At 44.3% G+C, this 12496-nt stretch overlaps 1 protein-coding gene across 1 annotated transcript in view; it reads left to right on the top strand.

Annotated features, from left to right (window-relative positions):
- The window catches only part of LOC130367383 (uncharacterized), an 87148-nt gene extending 79524 nt beyond the window's left edge, over positions 1-7624 (top strand). Inside the window, exons 29-30 of the mRNA XM_056569800.1 lie at positions 5487-5634; positions 7173-7624. Coding sequence (XP_056425775.1) covers positions 5487-5634; positions 7173-7264 — 240 coding nt within the window. The 3' untranslated portion in view covers positions 7265-7624. The remainder of the gene's footprint in view (positions 1-5486; positions 5635-7172) is intronic.
- The last annotated feature ends 4872 nt before the right edge of the window (positions 7625-12496 follow it).

The following is a 12496-nucleotide window of genomic DNA, read 5'->3' as shown; positions in this document are numbered from 1 at the left end:
GCGCTTGTTTTTAAAAAACAGGTATTTTGTCAAACAATTTCAATAAAATGTGGCGTTTTTTTGGGGTGGATTGTGAAGCCCAGGTGTGTACTCGTGCATCAGCCAACTCCAGGCTGTGTCTTTCAGGCAATCTATGGGTTCCTGATGTGGCAGAGGAGGGGCCTGGGTGTGGGAATTAAAAATTTTTGGATTGCGGGTGCTACCAAAAAAGATGGACACACCCTAATCCGTTCAGTGGAGCGCGCCTGCGGCCCCGGACATCTGAGGGCATAACACACCTGTTATTGCTCGATCTCAGGAGAAGGGGGGTTCATCATCGGGAGAAGAGAGTTGCAGGTTGCCCTTGAGTCAGCAAGATGGTAGCACGGTTGGCAGTCAGCGTGGTGTGGCAGTAGTGGAAATTCTGGAGCCAAACGAGCCCAGGGGAGACCACCTGCTTCGCGGCAGCTTACCTTTCCGGGAGTTAGCGGGTTACCAGCACCGGTCGATGAAAGATAGAGACACGCTAGTCCGTTCAGTGGAGCGCGCCTGCGGCCCCGTAAATCTGAGGGCATAACACACCTGGTATTGCTCGATCTCGCAATTCATCTTGCAAAGGTAAGGGGTTATTAAAGCCTCTTGGGTACTGCTGAGGCCTATTCCTGACTGCTCCTGGTGTAATGTATGGGGTAATTAAACACTCTTGGGTAGTGTTTTTTTTTTTTTTTATTTACTGATAATTTTATCGGTAATGAAATAGAATTTTCCAGAATGCTAATCGTTAAACAACGAAACACTTGTTGCGTGTGATTTTTTAATGAAAAAAAAAAAAACGGACAGGGATTAACTCTGCTTCATGATTTTGGGCGAAAAAAGTCCTTTAGTGATCTGATCTTTTGGAGACAGATGCGCTTACACACATATTGAATTAGTTTTTGTAAAAAAATGTCAAACATTGTGTGGTTTATTATTTTTGAGAAGAATGTCTTTGGGTGGTCCACTGTCCTGCATTATAGAGTCTTGTGAACTGTTGGATATGCGCTTGTTCTTACACAAAGGTATTTCTTTAAAAAATTTCTAAAATGTTGTTGTTTTTTGGAGGGGATTGTGAAGCCCGGGTGTGTACTGGTGCATCAGCCAACTCCAGGCTGTGTCCTTCAGGCAATATATGGGTTCCTGGTGCCGCAGGGGTGGGGCCTGGTTCTGGAAATTTCTCATTTTTGGATAGCGGGTGCTACCAATGAGAAATCTTTGTCAAAAATGTCATATATTGTGTTGTTGTTTTTTTTTGGGGGGGGGGGGGGATTGTGAAACCCTGGTGTGTAGTGTACTAGTGCATCAGCCAACTCCATGCTGTGCCATTCAGCCACTAAATGGTCTCCTCTTGCTGCCAACATGTCCACGCTATGTCATTCAATCACTATATGGTCTCCTGACACTGATGCCACCACCAGGCTCTGTCATTGTGCTGCTGTGCGGCAGTGATTCTAAGAGCGATGCCGGTAATCTGCATGCTATTCTGAATAACAGTATTATTTCACTACCCCAGCACACTCCATATGCATTTTAGGACACAGCAAAGTGTTCTATACCCCTATAGAGGCTGTATGTAGGCTAGAAATAGCCTTTTTTAATATTGATTCGCCGCAAACTAATTCAGATCGAAACAAACTTTTCGGGAAAATTCGGCAAATCGGTCGAATCGAATTTTTGAAAAGTTCGCTCATCTCTAGTCCTGATCTTTGGCGACCGGGAAAGAGCAGGCCGGACTTCCCAAGGAACTGGAGTTATAGGTGCCAGGATCGTCCCAGGCCAACACTTTCCAGGTGAAGTCCCCCACACTGGAAAGAAGGGACTATCCCAGAAAAAATGCAGTGTGTGTAACAGGAGGGGGATTCGGAAGGACACCACCACTCAATGTGACACTTGCCCCGATCATCCGGGCCTCTGCATTAAAAACTGCTTCAGGGAGTATCACACTTCCATGCAGTACTAAATTTTCCCTTTTCATTTTAATTTTCCATAATTTGACCCCAATGTACCAAGTCCAGAGTACATTCCAAATTTTAACACCATAAAACCACTAAATTGCCCAAAAAAAACTCATCTAAAAAAAAAAAAACTGATAAGACCTCTGGGGGTATTTTTTTCTCTGGGTCATGGGTCACTGAGTCACTATCATCGGGGACTTTTTTTGTTGCCTCAAATGCGCAGCACTCTCTCTCCACCTGAGCGGGTGCGCATTTGAAGCAACAGGTTAGGGACGGCCACACACGTCACATTCCCAGAATGATGATTCAGAGCATAGGGTTTGGGGCGGGCATATTTTTTAGTTTTGGCTATGCTCTGGGTCATCATTCTGGGAACATAACCTGTTTTATAATTGTATGTCCCACTGTACCCCATTTTAGTTATTTAGTGTGCCCCAGTTATTTACCCCATGTAATGCTCCTTGAGGGCGGGTCCCACTGTTCTGGCTCCATAGGCTGCAATGCAGAAGCTCAAGGCCCCTGAATGCGACCTGCTCCTCTCAGACCAGTGTGCAAGCTGTTTATGCCAAGACTTGAGGTATGTCCTTACTCCAAAGAAATGTGTTTACAAACTTACGGTGACATTTTCTCCTTTTACCACTTGTGAAAATGAAAAATTTGGGGTTGCCCCAGCATTTTAGTGTAAAAAAATCCAATTTTTCATTTTCACATCCCACTTCATGAATATTTATCAAACACCTGTGGGGTGTTAAGACTCACTGTACCCCTTCCCTTATGTTCACTGAGGGATGTCGTTTCCGAAATAGTATGCCATGTGTTTTTGTTTTTTTTTTTTGTTGCTGTCCTGGCACCATAGGGGCTTCCTAAATGCGACATGCTCCCCCGAGCAAAATTTGCTCTCAAAAAGCCAAATATGACTCCTCCTCTTCTGAGCATTGTAATTCGCCCGTAGTGCACTTCAGGTCAACTTATGGGGTACCTCCATACTCAGACATGGGGTTACAAATTTTGGGCTTTTTCTGCTATTAACCATTGCAAAAATGTGAAATTTGGGGGGAAACACATTTTAGTGAAAAAAAATTATTTTTTTTTTTACATTTGCAAAAGTCGTGAAACCCCTGTGGGGTATTAAGGCTCACTTTATTCCTTGTTACGTTCCTCAAGGGGTCTAGTTTCCAAAATGGTATGCCATGTGTTTTTTTTTTTTGCTGTTCTGGCACCATAGGGGCTTCCTAAATGCAACATGCCCCCCAAAAACCATTTCAGAAAAACGTACTCTCCAAAATCCCCTTGTCGCTCCTTCCCTTCTGAGCCCTATACTGCACCCGCCAAACAATTTACATAGACATATGAGGTATGTGCTTACTCGAGAGAAAATGGGCTACAAATACAAGTATAAATTTTCTCCTTTTACCCCTTGTAAAAATTGGGTCTACAAGAACATGCAAGTGTAAAAAATGAAGATTGTGAATTTTCTCCTTCACTTTGCTGCTATTCCTGTGAAACACCTAAAGGGTTAAAACGCTGACTGAATGTCATTTTGAATACTTTGGGGGGTGCAGTTTTTATAATGGGGTATTTTATGGGGTATTTAATATGAAGACCCTTCAAATCCACTTCAAACCTGAACTGGTCCCTGAAAAATAGTGAGTTTGAAAATTTTGTGAAAGATTGGAAAATTGCTGCTGAACTTTGAAGCCCTCTGGTGTCTTCCAAAAGTAAAAACTTGTCAACTTTATGATGCAAACATAAAGTAGACATATTGGAAATGTGAATAAAAAAAATTATTTGGAATATCCATTTTCCTTACAAGCAGAGAGCTTCAAAGTTAGAAAAATGCTAAATTTTCAATTTTTTCATCAAATTTTGGGATTTTTCACCAAGGATGCAAGTTACCACAAAAATTTACCACCATGTTAAGGTAGAATATGTCATGAAAAAACTATCTCGGAAAAAGAATGATAAGTAAAAGCATTCCAGAGTTATTAATGTTTAAAGTGACAGTGGTTAGATGTTCAAAAAACGCCCTTGTCCTAAGGTGTAAAATGGCCTGGTCCTTTTTTTTTTTTTTTTAAATCAACTGGTGCCAGAAAGTTAAAATGATTTGTAAATCACCTCTATTAAAAAATCTTAATCCTTCCAGTACTTTTTAGGGGCTGTATACTAAAGAGAAATCCAAAAAGAAATGCATTTCCTGTGATGTCTTGACCACAGTGCTCTCTGCTGACCTTTGCTGTCCATTTTAGGAACTGTCCAGAGCAGCATATGTTTGCTATGGGGATTTTCTCCTGCTCTGGACAGTTCCTAAAATGGACAGCAGAGAGCACTGTGGTCAGGACATCACAGGAAATGCATTTCTTTTTGGATTTCGCTTTAGTATACAGCCCCTAAAAATTACTGGAAGGATTAAGATTTTTTAATAGAAGTGATTTACAAATCTGTTTAACTTTATGCCACCAGTTGATTTAAAAAAAAAAGTTTTCCATGGGAGTACCCCTTTAAGGGATCAAGTTTCTGCCTTCTCAGTTTTTTTTCCAGGGAAAACCTTCCTCCAAGGTGTGGCTCACACTGCTACAGGTCTCCTACCCATTCTTGGAACATCAGATCTTCTTTCTGGTTGTGACTACCTCCATCAGGTCGTGGACTGAACCAGTGGCTCTAATATGTTGTTTCTCCTTCCTTATTCTGCACTGGGATAAGCTCATCCTTCACCTTGTTTCCTTCTTCCTTGTACATGAGAATTTAGTTCTGCTTGCTTTCTGTCCCTCCCCATCACACCCAGTGATGTACCTCTACACCTTGGATGTTGTGTTGGTTATCTGAATTTATCTTTTGGTCACTTCTTTTAGGTGCTTGAATTCATTCAGTGTTTCTCATGCTGGGCAATGCAATGCACAGGGCTACTTGCTTTCAAGCTAACCATGGCCAACTGGATCCGTTCAGCCATTGCTAAAACCTATCACAGTAAGGGTTGAGTCCTTTCTTCCTGGATTATCAGGACCCAGTAGATGACGGCTTCTTGGGCAGGGTTTGGCAGCCTACTTTGTCCTCCATTTATACCACCTATATTTTTATTTTAGGTTCTTTACCCAACCTATGGCCTGCTTTTGATCATCCCATGGTTCCCGTTTCCATTCCAAATAAAGGAGGATTTTTACTCACCATAAAATCTTTCTCGTGGTCTTCCAACACACGTTTTTTAGGCGAGGTTTTAACTTGTCAATGGCATTTGTTCCTCTGTTCCTGGTTTACATCTTGTTTTCTTGGCTTACCAAACTGCTTTGGCCCAAACTGACTCGCTTAGTGCTAATAGGTGGGTATAGCCAGAAGGGAGAAACCAACACTGGTTCCTGTGCCCCCCCAGTGACAACTATTAGTGATTTTACAGTTACAAAAACCTCCATTGTATTCATGTTTTCTTGCTAAATAATATTGATACAGATGCTGTGCCACAAATTTTTAACATTTGAAACATTTTCTCACATCCAGCGTTCAGTAACCACTTCATTTTTCTAGGTATCATTTTCTTCACAGCAGTTGCAGCTGTTCTCTTGGTCTCAGGCCAAAGCGGTTACAAGCCAGCAAATGAAACTGCTGGATAATGAACAGATGAAAGCTCTTACATCGGCACTTGCTGAAGATAGTGGAAACCAAATATACAGAGGTATGAATTGGTATAAACCCAGAGAAATAAAGGGAATTAGTAACTAAAAATAATTGAGTACTCTATGAATATTGACTCTCCAGACATGCAGTGATTTGTTAGGGCAATCAGGGTTTTCATTGACATTAATTTCTGCCATTGCAACTCATCTTGAAAAATCTTTTGCTTTCCCCTTGAAGTCTTCTCATGTCTTTCTCAATGATTCGTTTTTCTCACAATATATAAAAAAGAAATATAGGCTTATGGACATGACTCTGTGCCAGTTGTTAACTCTACAGAGGCTGTAAGAGTTCCTGTTATAACAAAAAAAAAATCCTTTTGAAATATCACAGGTCAGGTTTGATCAGTGGGGGTCTGAACATTCATACCCTGACTGAATTCTAGATGGATTCGGGGGAAGTGCTTCACTCTCAGACTCACTGAAATCTTCTTCATGTTGCACAAGACAAGATTCATTATAAGTTTATGGAGCTCATCTCATGCAGAGAGACGGAGATCGCAGAGTCTGGGAAGTAAAGAGCTTAAGTGTGTGCTTCCCCCTGCTCTATCTAGAGATTCCAGACACTCAGACCCCATCTGATCAAATCTTTTGACATGTCCCTGCATGTAAACCTTTTTATTTTATGACAGACACTTTAATACAGCACATAGAAATCCATTTGCTCATACAGAACTGTTTCCTGCTATCGGATTCTGTCTGGATTATGTCATGTTCCATCAGATAACTTGTTACAGAGATTTTTTGCACTAGAACTTGCTATTGTGGAACAGTACTTTTATAATAACGTTCTGTAAGTTGGCACATTAGCGCTTATTTACTAAGAGTGTTGTGTAGGTTTCTTTGTGGGTTTTAATTCCCTACAATTTATTTTCCACTGTATTTATTAAGGTTTCCCTACATTTTGCACTTTTGCCTATACTTTGATATATTTTTTTTTTTTTACACATACTCCGATCTGTAGGGTTTTCCTCAGCTCAAATCCACCACATTTTCTGTGGAAACCTTAGTAAATATGTTGAGTTTTTGTAAAAATGTCGGGAACACGCAACTTTTTGGTGACCCCCTTTCCCGGACGGTCACGCCCCTTTTTTGGGTTTTCATAGCAAAATTGAGAGTTAGGCGGGGTTTTTTAAATTCTGTCACAAATTCTGGCGCAAAATCTGCCGCAGACAAAATTTCGGCAGCACAAGCCGACATAACATGTTGGGTTTGCAATAGTAAATGAGGGCCACTGAATGCTTATGGCTTCACTGCAAAGATTTTAAAGGCTTTGTGCAATACTGTACAGGGCCCAGACAAATGGCTCTGCTCAGTGTTAAGTTTCACCTTGGTCATTGTACCTGATGCAGAAGAACAGACTTGATTTTGTCAAGGATCTACTTTGTTAAAGAATTTTCAGTTTCTAACCTCTGCTAAACTCCAATGGCAGCACTATATGTCACTACTTTTTGTATTATGTTCATTTATTGCCAGCTTTTATAAGCAACTAAAATACCAAAGTTAGGACAATTCTGATAATTTTTTTTTTTTTTAGCAGGGAAGTCAAGTGCCGGTCACTGCCAATACTGCACTCTACTTCATCTCACGTCTCTGCTTCCAGTTCTACAGTACATGTGTTGTACAATGTGAAACTTACTGTCGTCCTTACTGATGTTACCCTAGAACAATAACATGCACTGTGTGCTCCTATTATATGTGACATGAGGAATCTACATTTGACCCCACATCATATCATAAGAAGGCTTCATAAAGGGACAAGCCTACTACATAATTATTGCTGGGGTTGACCTGTCCTACCAGGATTTTTTTTTTTTTTTTTTTACATATAGTGAAACCTTTTTGAGAAAACCACCCAAAAATGGCTCAGAAAGTGGTTTTCCAGGGTGAGTAATCTCCTCAAAAAGTGCATAATAAATAAGGAAATGTGACAGAAAATCCAGTTTGGGCAAGTGGGCGGTCTTTTCAAAGAGGTGGTCCTTTGGAGGTTTCACTTCACTTTATTTACCGTATTTATCGGGGTATACCACGCACCGGCCTATAACACGCACCCTCATTTTACCAAGGATATTTGGGTAAAAAAAGTTTTTTACCCAAATATCCATGATAAAATGAGGGTGCGTGTGTGCGCGTGTATACCCCGATATACCCCCAGGAAAGGCAGGGGGAGAGAGGCCGTCGCTGCCCGCTTCTCTCCCCCTGCCTTTCCTGGGGTCTAGAGCGCTGCTGTCGGCCCTTTTCACCCCCTGGTTATCGGTGCCGCTGCCCGTTCTGTCCCCCTGACTATCGGTGCCGGCGCCGATAGCCAGGGGGAGAGAAGCGGCGCCGACAGCCAGGGGGAGAGAAGGGGCAGCGGCACCCATTGCCAGCGCCGCTGCCCCGTTGCCTCCCCCCATCCCCGGTGGCATAATTACCTGAGTCCGGTCCGCGCTGCTCCAGGCCTCCGTCGTGCGTCCCCAGCGTCGTTGCTATGCACGGCGCGGCGCTCTGACGTCATGCGCCGCGCCGTTCAGCGCATAGCAATGACGCCGGGGACGCACGACGGAGGCCTGGAGCAGCGCGGACCGGACTCAGGTAATTATGCCACCGGGGATGGGGGGAGGCAACGGGGCAGCGGCGCCGGCAATGGGTGCCGCTGTCCCTTCTCTCCCCCTGGATGTCGGTGCCGCTTCTCTCTCCCTGGCTATCGGCGCCGGCACCGATAGTCAGGGGGACAGAACGGGCAGCGGCGCCGATAACCAGGGGGTGAAAAGGGCCGACAGCAGCGCTCTAGACCCCAGGAAAGGCAGGGGGAGAGAAGCGGGCAGTGACGGCCTCTCTCCCCCTGCCTTTCCTGGGGGTGTATCGGCGTATAACACGCACACAGACTTTAGGCTAAAAATTTTAGCCTAAAAAGTGCGTGTTATACGCCGATAAATACGGTACTCCAAGATGATCCCCTTGGCTCAGAGAAAACTAAACATTTCCAATGCAGACACCACAGCATAGTGCATAGCATCTACTTATGGGATTACAAAGTATTATTGGAACAAATGCATATTATGTAGATGAGAATCATTCACTGGTACAAAGACATCTGTTTGGAGACAATTGTGGAATGAATAAATACATGCAGCGACACAGTATATATGTTACTGAAGAGTGATAAAGCAGTAATGTACAACAACAACATGTGTCCAGCAGTCTTTTGTCCTTCCTGACTTTCTCAAAGTGCAATACTCTTCAACATAATAAAAAAAAGGTGCAATACAGCTTTTTTTTTCCTTCTCTACAATGTCTTAGAAGTCACCATGTATAACTTCAAGTGCATAAAATTCCTGAAAGTCATACTGTATAAGAGTTTATGAATGGCAGATTATTAGGATTTTTTGGGCAATAGAATTCAACCAGTGCACTCAAATCTATTTGCTTTGTTACTCTAGTAGTAGTAGTGAGTTTGCAACAAGAAATCTGCTCCAAAATGTTTTTGGTATTTTTTTTATTTTAATTTATTAAAAAAATATGTTTTTATTTTATTTTAAAATGCTCAAATTAGCCCTAGAGTAGAGATGAGTGAAGTTACAGTGATTCAATTCGTCACGAACCTTGCGGCTCGGTGGTTGCTGACTTTAGCCTGCATAAATTAGTTCAGCTTTCAGGCGCTCCGGTGGGCTGGTAAAGATGGATACAGTCCAAGGAGAGTCTCTCCTAAGACTGTATTCACCTTTTCCAGCCCATTGGAGCACCTGAAAGCTGAACTAATTCATGCAGGCTAAAGTCAGCAACCGCTGAGCCGTGAGGTTCGTGACAAATCGAATCACTGTAACTTCGCTCATCTCTACCCTTGAGGTATAAAAATTTGAGTTTAAAATTTATTTTTTTGCAGCAATTTTTTGTTTGTCAGTATACTATACCATAAAGGTTTGCTATCTGTATCAGCGTAAATAAACTGTAAGGCAGGGTGTTTAAGCCTAATGTTTAATGTATAGATCAGCAGGACTCCCTAATACAATATACAGATGTAACCATGGGTATCTTGAACACGTTAATCTAACACCTTGGGATATCCTAATGCACCAGAAAACACGGTTAAAACTGTGCAAGAAAATAATATTTAAGAGCTCTGACCTAAAGCATTGCTCTATTTAGTCTATTGTCAACAAGATTACTATTTGTCTACCAGATTACCATGGCAATCTGGTTAATCAAATATTGTGAAATATGCTCCATGATGCTTTTATGGTGTCAACTTTTACTGGCACAGACCATGGGCACCCTAGGCTCATTGATGCACATGCAGAGTCTAATTCCACAGAAATGTATACTATTCCTTTTTATAAATCTGTAAATGGCATAGAAGGTTTGGTCGCAAAGATTAGTCCGTTTGCCAATAACACATAAGTAAATTTAACATTTTAAAAACTTTCTGTGAAAATTAAAACAATAGAAGCAGCAAAAGGAAATTTTTTTTTAACACTTACCGTAAAATCACTTTCTCGAAGGATCCATTGGGGGACACAGACCGTGGGTGTATGCTGCTGTCTCTAGGAGGTGTGACACTATGGTAATAAAAAAAGTCAGCTCCTCCCAGCAGGATATACCCTCCTTCAGGCTCTGAGCTAGTCAGTTTAAGTTCCAGAGCAATAGGAGGAGACCAATAGGTCAAGGAAAAACCCCAAACTGTCCGAGAACCAGAAGAAAAAACATAACTGAACACACCCTCGGACAGAGAACCAAAGGAAAAAACCCAAAAAGGGCGGGAGCTGTGTCCCCCAATGGATCCTTCGAGAAAGAGATTTTACGGTAAGTGTTAAAAATCTCCTTTTTTCTATCGGCTCTATTGGGGGACACAGACCGTGGGATGTACCGAAGCCGTCCCTTGGGTGGGCAGATAAGAAATCGGGCAGACGGACGATCCTCTGCCACCTGCAACACTTTATGCCCCAGACTAGCATCAGCCGATGCGAAAGTATGAACCTGGTAAAACCTTGAGAAAGTGTACAAAGACGACCAGGTAGCCGCCTTGCAAATCTGCGAGGCCGAGGCTCTATTCTGGAGAGCCCAGGATGCCCCAACAGAACGTGTGGAATGAGCCACAACCCTGAAAGGAGGAATCTTCCCCTTACAGCGATAGGCTTCCGAAATGGTGGACCGAATCCACCTAGAAATGGTGGCCTTGGAAGCAGGTTGTCCCTTGCGACGACCTTCCGTAAGGATGAAAAAGGAATCACACTGACGGAACGAAAAAGTGATGGAGATATAAGACCGAACAGCCTGAACTACGTCCAGCTTGTGTAGTAAGCGCTCCTTAGGATGAGAAGGAGCCGGGCAAAAGGACGGGAGGACAATGTCCTCATTGAGATGAAAGGCCGAGACCACCTTAGGTAAAAAGGAAGGATCTGGCCGGAAAACGATCTTGTACTGGTGGGTCACCAGAAACGGAGAACGGCAGGAAAGAGCTGCCAATTCAGACACCCTCCGGATGGAGGTGATAGCCACAAGAAACGCCACTTTCCAAGAAAGGAGGCGGAGAGTCACCTCTCTAAGGGGCTCAAAGGGGGCACCCTGGAAGGCACTCAGAACCAAATTCAAGTCCCAAGGAGGAGAAGGTGACCGATAAGGAGGAACAGCGTGCGCCACTCCTTCCAGGAAGGTCCGGACATGAGGATTAGAAGCCAGGGGCCGCTGGAAAAGAACAGCAAGGGCCGAAACCTGACCTTTAAGGCAACTGAGAGACAACCCCAGTTCCAACCCCGACTGCAAAAAGGAGAGAAGACTGGGAACCGAGAAGGTCACCGGGGAGAAGTCCTGAGCTTCACACCAACGAAAATAAGACCGCCAAGTACGGTGGTAAATTCTTGCGGAGGAGGGCTTACGAGCCTTGGGCATGGTGCGAATGACTTGGGAAGAGAAACCGCGGGCCATCAAAACCGCGGTCTCAACCGCCACGCCGTCAAATGCAGCGACTGTAAATTGGGGTGGCAAAGAGGACCCTGAGAGAGTAGATCCGGATGGAGCGGAAGGCGCAGAGGAGCGTCATCCAGGAGCCTGACTACGTCGGTGTACCACGACCTTCGGGGCCAATCTGGAGCTACCAGAATGGCGGGGACGTCCTCTGCCTTGAGCTTCCTCAGCACCCTGGGAAGAAGCGGAAGAGGAGGGAACAGATAAGGTAGGGCGAACCCCGCCCAAGGAATCACTAGGGCGTCCACGGCCAAAGCCTGAGGGTCCCGGGACTTGGACACAAACGGAAGAATTTTCCGATTGTGCAGGGACGCGAAGAGGTCCACGTCCGGAATGCCCCAGAGGTCGCAGAGCTGCGTGAAGACCTCCGGATGAAGAGACCACTCGCCGGGGTCGGGTGAGGACCGACTGAGGAAGTCCGCTTCCCAGTTGAGCACTCCCAGAATGTGAATTGCCGAAATGGACGAAACCTTGTTCTCCGCCCAGGTGAAAATCTTGGTCACCTCGGCCATGGCTGCCGAGCTGCCCTGTCGATTTATGTACGCCACGGCCATGGCGTTGTCCGACTGAACGTGGACAGGACGGGACTGAAGACGGGATTCCCAGTGAATAAGAAAAAAAAGAATCGCCCGTAATTCCAATATGTTTATCGGAAGAAGGGTCTCCTGGGGAGACCAGAGTCCCTGAACCGTCCAATCCCTGAAACGCCACCCCAGCCCGACAGGCTGGCATCCGTTGTAACAACCTGCCAGTGGAGGGGAAGAAAGGACCGCCCTTGGAGAAGGGGGGAGCGAAGCCACCAGAGCAGAGACTGACGGACCCTGAAAGGGAGAACAATCTGACGATCGAGGGACAGAGGAGACCTGTTCCACCGAGAGAGAATCGCCAGTTGAAGGGGGCGGTAATGAAACTGTGCAAAGG

This window comes from Hyla sarda, chromosome 4 (assembly GCF_029499605.1).
Source record: "Hyla sarda isolate aHylSar1 chromosome 4, aHylSar1.hap1, whole genome shotgun sequence".
Taxonomy (NCBI): domain Eukaryota; kingdom Metazoa; phylum Chordata; class Amphibia; order Anura; family Hylidae; genus Hyla; species Hyla sarda.
The sequence above is the reverse complement of the archived record's forward strand: the minus strand, read 5'-3'. Positions and strand labels throughout refer to the sequence as shown.